The 10,165-nt window shown below is 52.8% G+C and overlaps 2 protein-coding genes across 2 annotated transcripts; both read right to left on the bottom strand.

The window, feature by feature from the left end:
• Nucleotides 1-4,590: 4,590 nt before the first annotated feature.
• GLOTRDRAFT_140957 (heme peroxidase) lies at nucleotides 4,591-8,856 on the bottom strand (the record flags this gene model as incomplete). The annotated part of the gene is made up of 22 exons (XM_007871817.1): nucleotides 4,591-4,599; nucleotides 4,650-4,740; nucleotides 4,792-4,871; nucleotides 4,929-4,956; nucleotides 5,010-5,049; nucleotides 5,099-5,396; nucleotides 5,451-5,571; nucleotides 5,626-5,711; nucleotides 5,762-5,944; nucleotides 5,999-6,342; nucleotides 6,401-6,539; nucleotides 6,590-6,637; nucleotides 6,696-6,739; nucleotides 6,794-6,827; nucleotides 6,883-7,051; nucleotides 7,113-7,192; nucleotides 7,252-7,416; nucleotides 7,483-7,701; nucleotides 7,764-8,296; nucleotides 8,345-8,429; nucleotides 8,481-8,543; nucleotides 8,596-8,856. The coding sequence occupies 22 exons, from the start codon at nucleotides 8,854-8,856 to the stop codon at nucleotides 4,591-4,593; spliced, it is 3,120 nt and encodes a 1,039-aa protein (XP_007870008.1).
• Nucleotides 8,857-9,076: 220 nt separating this feature from the next.
• GLOTRDRAFT_132917 (uncharacterized protein) lies at nucleotides 9,077-9,804 on the bottom strand (the record flags this gene model as incomplete). The annotated part of the gene is made up of 3 exons (XM_007871816.1): nucleotides 9,077-9,286; nucleotides 9,367-9,542; nucleotides 9,597-9,804. 3 exons carry the CDS (start codon nucleotides 9,802-9,804, stop codon nucleotides 9,077-9,079), a joined length of 594 nt encoding a protein of 197 aa, XP_007870007.1.
• Nucleotides 9,805-10,165: the final 361 nt, after the last annotated feature.

The raw sequence follows: 10,165 nt of genomic DNA, 5'->3' as shown, positions 1-10,165 counted from the left end.
TGAAGCTCGAGGAGTTCCTCCTCAGATGGGTCACCATGGTAATAGACAACGGGTGCCTCCCAATCCAGGCTTTGCTCGTCCGCAAGTTCCTGAAGAGTCGCAAGGTAAGACGGTGCAAGGATCCCATGATTCTCTAGGGGGTTGCCGAGCTGTTTCGGTATACGGCGCCTCCTACCAGATCCCGCTGAAGTGACAGAGTCATCTGACGGGGGGTTGTAGACCGGAATAGGTGCAGGATCATGAGCAGCTTCCATAACAGGGGCTCCTTGCACATCCGACGCCGTAGCCCACCGGAAATAGTTGCAGCGGCCCGTTGGCGAGTTGATGTTCATCCTCTCGCACTATTGTATCAGTATCAGCATCAGCATCAGCAACAAGGAAGCAGGGTAGAGCCCCCTTACCTTCGCATACAATTTTCCGTAGTTGCCGTTCTTCTTGGATTTAACAGGCTTGATTATAGCTGGTTGTCCACAGTCTGTACAGATATGCATATATACAGCGGCAAGTAATATACAATGATGTGTCGCATGTAGTGGAAGTATCGCCTAAGGGTAATGGGGTAGAAAGAAGTAGGGGGGAGGAAAAGAGACGAAAGAAAGAGAGAGCACAGTCCCAACTGGAATGACAGCGGATGTGAAGAGTGAACCCATGTCGTAGCCACTGCATCATCAGCCACCATGGACGGCTTGGACAGTCCGGCTGACCTGGACGTCCCGGATTCTCGAACTCTCAGATTTCCTGACTTTTGGATAGGAGCTGAAATTCAAGGGTACCTGCTAGTTTACTTGTACTGTGGATAAGACTCTCTCTGGTGCTTCTATGAGCTATGTACTGGTTTTCGGAGAAACTCTTGACTTGTGAATTTTCAGGGTAGCTGGAATGGGCTGCTGAGCTGAGTGAGGACTGGGAGGGGTAGAATGGATATTTGGGCAGGATATGGGAGGATTTCGACAGTAAGAGGAGATCTGGGTGCTGGACAGTGTCTCATTCTTGGTGTGGTGACATTCTGCACTGTCCTCTGAATCTTGTGCTCTATCATGCCATCCCATAAATTGATCAATGTGTTGATATATATTTGTGGTGTATAAAGCAATATGCTGTGGAGCCTGACATCAGAGATCCAAACCACTGAAAGCTCATGCTAGTCTATCCTCTTTACCTATCTTGCGTGCATCAGGTCACACATAAATAGGTAGTATATCATGTAATATTCTTTGAAACTTATATATAGATCACCAGGAAAATACTATGAGATGATTTGGAGATGGAAACACACCAACACATCAGGCCCATGATGAGCCATAACATAGCAGTACATACAACATATGCCATGAAATACCCAGATCTCCTCACACTGTCAAAATCCTCCCATACCCTGCCCAAATATCCATTCTACCCCTCCCAGTCCTCATTCAGCCCAGCAGCCCATTCCAGCTACCCTGAAAATTCACAAGTCAAGAGTTTCCCCAGAAACCAGTACATACACTGGGCTCAAAAAGTATTCAAAAGCCTGGGTCATGTGGCAGTACCTCGGGAATGATGGACCTTGATCCAATTCCATCTCATGCTCTAGACTATTATAGGCTACCTGAAATTGTATATGGTGATAAGCCTCAGGATCGTCTGACCCCGAAAACGTGGATTCAGCACATACAAGCCCCCCGGAGCTTATTCGACACAGCGCTCACACACCTCTAGGCTTCTATGGGCTCTAAAAGAATTTTTCTGTTTAGCTCCAGACTTCCTAGCATCCCCAAGACGTACACGGACCCATTCCACGATTTATCTCCGCAAACGCAAGCTCCGGGTGACTTAATCTATGCGACTTCTAGGTGAATTAGCTCTGGGGCCCGCGGACACTTCCATCGAGGGGTGTCGTCCTCATTCCCACCCTCCAGCATACTCCCTCTCTCGTTTCCATCAAAATACCGAAGGTGCGGACGCATACGAGTCACCATGAGGCCACCATCAGTAAGCGAGCGGCCGGAGGTAATTAGCACGTGACCAGTGCATTGGGCGGAGTGATGGGACCGCTTAGGGCAGGTGGCGGAACGTCGAGGCGACCTCTAGGGGCTGGGACAAGCAAGTGGGAGTGCAAGAGAGTCATATGGTGTATGGTATAATGGCGGCAAGTGCTGAGCAATCCTGTGGGTAGTGGCTGTTATTTGTTATTTATGTCCGGACGGTCGCAAAGCCATTCCTGTTGTACAAATTGTACAAAGTAGCATACAGCAAAACAAGTTCCGACTTCACCATCGCGGAGAATTAGCGTTACAATCTCAGTGACCCTTGAAGTTCGAAAGCGTCAAACTTAGCGAATTATAACCGATCCTAGCTTTGCCAATAGGCCTGACTCATCAAGTGAATTATCTCCACCATTGATTTAATTAGCTCCGGTGAGTCTCACATAGCGAAATAAAATTAAACAAGTCTTTTTAGCGTTTTCTACTCCCGTGGGCCCGAACCTACACTCGGTTCCGTGGTTTGCAACTTTGTTTGCGACTTTTTGGAGATAAATACTCCAGAGTGTCCATTAGTGTTTGTTTCAGGCGTCAAGGTTTTTGTTTTATTTTTCTAGGTCTTCCTACGGACTACCCTACGGTGTCTTACTCCTCCTTTCCCCCTTGAACTATTAAAATAACCCTCAGTTGTCTCGGACCGCCTTCACCCATATCACAGGGTTTAGGTTTATTTCTTTTGGTCCTTGGAGATTGTTGTGTGTCAGTGCATATCAACGGAAAATTGAGCCCACTGCAAAGGATAGGAGGTGGGTACAGCAAGTTTTTTCATAAAGGATAATGGTCCCAACCACTACCAAACTAAAGGGTCAACAGTATACACAACCAAGAACAGGCCAAAATTTCGCAAAAAATTAGTATTCAGTATTCCCTCCCTTTGTCTGTCTTACTGCTGCCACCCTGTCTGGTAAATTGTCATACAACCTCTGCAAAAACTCCTTTCCAATCCCATACCACTCCTCCTGTCTCCAGCTGGGGGGTAATCCCATACATGCTCTATGATGTTCAGGTCAGGGGATTGTGCTGGCCATGGCAGGATATGGAGGCCACTTTGCACCAACCAGACCCGAGCAACTTTCGGACAATGCTTTGCTCTTGCTGGAAGAAGTAGTCTTGAGGCATCATCCTATAATTGTGTAAGGTCCCAAGAAGATGATTGTTGAGAATTTGAACATAGCTGAGGCCTGTCAATGTTCCCGTAATCCAATGAAGTCTGCTGACACCCTTGGATGTGATGCATCCCCAAACCATCAGCTGCCCTCCACCAAACTGCCTTGTCTTCTGGGTATACCTGTCCTGTACAGCATCTCCCTGCCTCCGCCAACATATCTCCCTACCATCCGGGCCAACCATGCTGATCTTTGACTCATAAGAGAATATGACCCTTCGCCACTTCTCCCAAGTCCAACTCCTTGCTGCCACTGCCCAAACCTGCTGTGCCTGCTTATGCCTCTCTGTCAGATAGGGGACCTCCCTCTGCACTGCTGAGATGAACCCTTCCTCCCGAAGTCCTGCCTGAACAGTGTTGGTGCAAACATGTTTGAAGTACTGGTCCTGGAGCTGCTTGATGCACCCTTGATCCAGCTGGAGGACAGTGAAACGGCAATCAGACATCCTGAGAGCCCTCGGGTGGCCTGGTTTGGGCCTTTGGGTAACAGGATCCAGTTCACTCAAACAGCTTGATTATGTAGGAAATTGTCAAATATGACCTTTCAAAGCCTTTCACAATGTTGGACAGTTTTGCACCAGCGTGCCAAGACCCGATGATACGACCACATGTAGAAGGGCTTGTATAAGTCATGGGTAGGCAATTGACAAAGTAGAGTCGTGATACAGTGAGTTGTTGTTGGGATATGCTTTGAGTAAATGTCCAGTCACATCGAGCAACCTTGCTCACATGATTGCGATGGCGTGCCAACAAGCCCACCAGTGGACATGGTGTGTTTGGTGTTAGCAAGGGGGGTTATTGGACAGTATATACATAGTGTAAGTACATTAAATTATTAGGTGGTTACAAGGTTATGAAGAGCTTTTTGATCAATTTAAAAGTTTTCAAATAGTTTTTGAGCCCAGTGTAGCTCACAGAAACAGCAGAGAGAGTCTTATCCACAGTGCAAGTACACTAGCAGATACCCTTGAATTTCAGCTCCTAGATGCAAGTTGAATCACGCCAAACAATGCAGCCACAGTTGAGATAAAATTTGAAGATGCTCAGACGCATCTGAGAAGCACCAAATTGCACATGGTGGTCACATGACAAATTTTCTGAAAATAGCAATAATAAGCAGTATGGCATTTGACTTCCAGTTCTGGACAGCATTGAAGTTTCAGTTGCAATTGGCTGTTGTTGGCCTTTTGATGAATTTGCACTCAGGACACCTAATTTGCCACTGTGATTTTTGTCCTGTTTTGCCGATGTATACTCATGTCCAGTAGAAAATTGACAGTTACCTTACATTTGGCATGCCAATAAGTATTACACTTATATTAACACTATTGAGTACTATGATTCAAGTGCACCTTCCTCTGGGAAGGACACTGCATACTTTACTCAGTAACATAATGCATTACATTAATTATACTTTAGAGAAATGAGTGCATTGCATTTGGAACTTTTACCACAACACACACCTGTACAACCAGTGATGCAGGCCATGGTGTTGACTTCCCTGAACTGTCGATATAAAGCTGTTCCTTCATATCATCCACAGTCTGGGTGAATCTACAATATACATGAGTGGAGACTCCAGGGGGTGAGAGCAGAACACTGTACTTGTTCAAGTGTCCCGAAGTTCCAGGTGCTCGAGTCAATCCCGGTAGAGAGAATATTGAGCGCAGAACCTGTACTGTAGTCTGGATCGGATGTAGTGCGTGAGTAAGCCACATATACAGAAATCAGAGCATAATCACCTTCTCGAAGAATGCAGTATACAACAACCTGGTGCAGGTGTAAGAAAAACAGTCTGGCGAGCATAGGACATGGATACATACCCATGGAATGGCTCATGAGAGATCCTGAGGCCAAGGTTCTCTGTGGTCACAGTCAGGGAGAGCCAGATGTCTGACCACGAGCCACTCACCTAATGCGTCGTTGATGCGCTGAACATATTCCGCACGCGAACTTGCAGCCTCGTTCTTTGCGAGCTGCACGAGGTTCGCATCCGCTTCACCACTGGTGCTGTCAAGATAGAAGTCGACTACCAGGGAGAGAGCCTTCGAATACAGCGCGGCGGTGCTGATGACCTGTGCTGTGAGATTCGTAGCCAATTCCTCGGTGTTGACACCGGGTCCCAATGACAGCACGCGCTTCAAGAAAGCGTCGTTATGTTCATTGTGACCCGCCCACAGAAGGTCGGCCCTATCGATGACTCCGTCGACCTGTGGCACTGTTAATGCGCAAACGCAGTGGATATGGAAGAGTTCGCAACTCACTATTCTGCCTCGCAACCGGTCAAGGTGAATCTTCACCCGCTTCGAGAACTCGGCGAGAGCCGTGGCTGAAGTCTCTCGTAACTCCCAGTCTGCTTCAGGGTCAAAGTCCAGGAACACGTAGCTACGTGATGCAAGTGTGAGCTTATGCAAACAGCAGCAGGAGAATGTAGCATACTTGGACACGTTCGCGAGCCTCCGATAAAGCTCATGCTCTCTCAGGCTTCCTCTTGGATTAGCATCCGTCTTCAACGGCAATCCCAACTGGAAGACGCATCAGAATGCACATCCGCGTCGGAGAGACAAAGACGTACCACTTCATTCGCTATCCAATGGACAGGGACCAGGTTGATAACGTCCTTTACGATATCCACGTATTTCTTCGTTGAGCCGATGTGGTTAACGGACTTGCTCTCAATGAGGCTGCGGGTCAGCTTCGCGAACGAAGTGCCCCACTGCTCGAGCTGCTCATTGGCGAATAACGCTTCGTCCACGGTCTTTACAGGGAAACGTCAGCGAAGCCACGAACACATTCCGACAAGCGGCCTGACCTCCGTAACCTGCGGATTGATCCATTTCGAGAGCTTGCTCATCCTGGCGTAATATCCCGAAGCGGCCACTCCATTGCCAGGTGTGCCGCCATTCACCCCCGCAATCCCCACCTGGGGTACCGGCGGCCTCGTCCACGAATACTTCTCCACAACATTCCCGGGGAGCTTCTCCACGGCCTTCTTCATCTCGCTGGGGACCATAAACGGGAAGTAGGCGTACGTTGAGTCGCGCGGGTAATACTCGGGCAGGTGCCGGAAGAGCAGCTTCGTGAGCATCCCGCCGTACGAGCCGTCGTTCGGGTTGATCTGGCAGTCCTGGTAGCCCCAGGACGTGAAGTTGAAAGCTGCTCGCCTCATGTCAATACACCAGCAAACGCAAGGGAGAATGCCTGCTGGGCGTACGGGTAAAGTCAACGGTCATGAACCGGTCACCGCGCGTCAGGCAGACCGCATCGCCCAGGATGGCCCTCGAGATGGTGTATCCAGGACATAGGCCGGCGCCTGGCATAGGCTTTTTGGTCTCCTCAGCTTGGAGGCCGACCTATACTCGGGTCAACACCGCCCGCGGATAGAAATAGTATCATGGCTCACGTGCAGCTCCAGGTTGTCAATGTCATGATAGAGAGCCTCCGCGGCACTCTACGACACATCGTCAGTTCGAACGGGAGAGTTTATCATCGATCGGACAGCTTCGTACCGCAATGCTCGGGTCGGGGTTCCACTCCTTAAAGTCCGCGTACGCTGTGCATAAAGGTCATAACCATCAACCCACACCCGTCCAAACACCCTACTCACGTTTCAGCCCCATAAACTTGCGGAACTCGTTCATCTACTCGCTTCATGAGCTGCCGCACGCCTTTTCTCGAAACAACACCAACGCTCACCGTGCACACGCCCCAGCTCCTGGCCTGCTCCATGCCGAGAATCTCGATAATACGGAGCACCTCGGGCGTCCTGCGCGCGCCGAACGCGCTCGCGGGGTGCTCGGTCGCGTTCTGCAGGATCTGCGCAAGCTGCGCGTCGTCGAAGCGGCCATCGCTATTCCGTTGGAGGCTGCCGAACAAACAACCTGTCAATACCATCACCAGTACCAAAATGAACAGGCCAGACGTACTCTCCGATCGGCCACTTTTTCGGGTCGCCCGCGGCGCGCAGCTGGTTGACCGCGACGTTCTTAAAGTCGTCGATCGTGATCTGCATACATATACCCTGATCAGCAACCGAGGTTATAGTAAAATCCGGGACAAACGCACGTCCTGGAAGTTCTTGCCCGGCCAGAACTTCTTGAACGCCTGCTCGGTCCACTGCTCGTCGATCTGGGAGGTGGTCGCGTGCCAGCGGTACATCAAGTTGAACTCGATCGAGACGGCGTTGCCCTCGCCGCGCGGGGAGACCTCGTGGTCCAGCTGGCGGGTGTACTGCACGACAATCCTCCATCAGCACGACGATCAATACCACGACCACCGAGAGAACGCATAGCTCACAGCGAGCGGGTCGAGCCGCCACGCGAGCCCGTCGCGCACGAGGCCGAGGATGGCGCCGACGTAGTCGGCGAGGATGACCTGCATGAAGAAGCCGCTGTTGACGAGGCGCGCGCGCTGGAAGAGCTCGTCGTCCTGCGCCTGCCTCGCGTCCGCATCTTGGGGCGGCGGGTCCACGAGGTTGCCGTTCTCGTTGATACTTTGGATTTTCTGGCAGATATACTAGGTGGGATGCTGGCGCGTGAATAAAGTGCGAGAGAAGGGGGTGCGGGGACGGGACGCACGTTGTGGTTGCGGTTGAAGATGACGAGGAGCGCGCCGACGGCGGGCGGCATGAGCATGAGGCGCGGGTCCGCGAAGGCGTCCTCCCAGATCATGCCCGTCCCGTCCTTCTTGCGCATGCCGTCGACCTGCTGCTCGCTCGCGCCGTACAGCACGCTCAGATCCAAATAACTGTTCGTCGCGTTCTTCGTCCAGTCCCGCGGGTCCGTGTTGAACAAGCAATGTATGATCAAGTCCGCAAAGGCGAAGAAGAGGCTGGAGATGCCGCCCGGGTGGGGCTCGAACTTTTCGCGCTTGAGGAGGGTGTCGAAGACGAGGCCGGGGTCGGGGAGGGCGGCGCGCGGGACGAGGTTCGCGGAGGGGACGGAGCGCGCGTAGGGCATGTTGGCCATGCCGAGGGTCGGCGCGAGCGGGTTGTAGTTGGAGCCGTCGGCGGAGCGGAAGGCGTAGGAGACGCGGGCGTTGGTGGAGGCGACGGAGACGGAGGGCGGGAGGGAGAGGTAGCCGCCGGGCGGGTGCGGGAGGTCTTTGTACACTAGAAGGGCGTCAGTCGGTGAGTGCGCGTGAGATGGGGGGGCCTTACGGAGGTCGATGACGGCTTGTTGAAGCCTTTTCGTGGGCGCAAAGTCGTCGGGGGCGCGGGCCATCAGCGTGAGGACCTTTTCCAGCTACGAAAGGGATTATAGCCTGGCCATGAAGGGTGTATACGTGTCACTCACGAAGAACTTGCGATCATTGATGCCCTCGCCGTTTGCGTTCTTGAGCACGTCGAGGTACGCGGGCTGTCGAGGGCCGAGTGGGTATATGCGCGCGGAATTGCACGGGATCACTCACGATGTCCTGTGCCCTGAATCCGAGGCCGCGGGCGTCGATCTGCACGAGATCGTTGAGGCTGCGCGTGAGCGGGCCCGGGGGAGGATGGCCGCCGTCGAGGTCGACGGGCTCGAGGCTGGCCTGGAGGATCTCGGAGCCGTGCGCGAGCTGCTGCAGGGTCTTGGACTTGGACACGGCCAGCTCGAAGAGGGCCTTGACGATGCGGACATAGAGCACGAAGAGCGCTGCGAGGGCGTCGTAGAGGATGTCTGACAGAGCCATGGCGTTTGTTGCGCGGCTTTGGGGGGCAGCAGTGCTTTTAAGTCTGGCGCGAAACGTCGGGGGAGAGGAGTGGCCGTGCAGGCGTTAAATAACGAGTTTAACGCTATGCAGGATATAGATATATGTAGTGCCCTCATCTTCGATCATGACGGGGCGCTTGACAGAAATACTGCTTCCTGGATCAGCGAGAACGCGTCCCATCGTGTTCGTCGAAAGGAGGTTAGACAGCAGCAGATGAACTTTGCGAGGCGGAAGCATTTCTGGACGAAGCACGAGTTGCCTTTTCGGGCTGAAATATCGTCGGCGCATGCTTGGGTGCGTCCGGAGCCGGTGGACAGTGCATTAATGTCTCGCTGGCAGTCAACTCAAAGTTCTCGTCTTGTAGCACATCTTCACCCCATCTTCTTACTTCTAGCACGGACTCGATTGTCTGGCACCGTCCATTCATGCATTAATCAGGGAAGTCGTCGGTGGGATAGCACCAGCTACAGGCAGGCACTGAAGACATACCACCCAGATCTTCGCGCGCCCCCGCTTGCTCCAGGTCCTGGTACCTCTGCACGTACTCCTCCACGTCCGGCATCCGGCCCGGGGGGTCTCACATCCTTCAACCACATCTTCACGTACAACTCGCTCAGCATTTCCGTCAGGAACACAAACGGGGTATCCCCCGTCCGCGATAGCTACTGCACGGTACATCATCAGCAAGCCTAGGACCATGCGCTCACGCTGCGTCGTACCGCCGTCGCCGCCAAAGTGCGCGACATAACCCCCCTCGCGCACGCTCTTCCGCCGCGCCTGCCGCGACCGTCCTGGTGAGGAACTCGTGTTCGCGGGGTGGGTCGTACGCCTCGGTGGGGACCTGGCTGCCGTGGTCGGGCGTGCCGAGCAGCGAGCGAGTAAAGCTTCATGGCCCGCTGGCGGATGGGCGGTGGTATGGGGGAGCATCATGGAGATAATACCAGCGGGTGCAGGCCGCATATGTTGATTATTGACGCAACAGGGCACTGACCTGTGGTAAATCAGGGAGTGCGATAGGAAAAGGGACTCGATACAGAGCATAGAGTACAACAGAAAGACTGACCGTTCCCTGCGTGCAGATCTGCAGAGCACGATGCATGACCGGGCTTCCCCGAACTATCCTCGCAACCACAGGCCCAGGAGATGATGACTGTCGGACGGGCCTGAGTTTGCTTGAGATCCTACAACTTCTTGTCAGCCAAGGTAATAACGGCATGTCCGTACAATATCCTGGAGTCAGTGTGCAACCCCTATGTTGGCCGACCGGAACGGGGAGTGTAGCGGGAGC

The sequence above is a fragment of the Gloeophyllum trabeum genome, assembly GCF_000344685.1.
Source record: "Gloeophyllum trabeum ATCC 11539 unplaced genomic scaffold GLOTRscaffold_00015, whole genome shotgun sequence".
Lineage (NCBI taxonomy): Eukaryota > Fungi > Basidiomycota > Agaricomycetes > Gloeophyllales > Gloeophyllaceae > Gloeophyllum > Gloeophyllum trabeum.
This window is presented reverse-complemented; position numbering and strand designations above follow the sequence as displayed.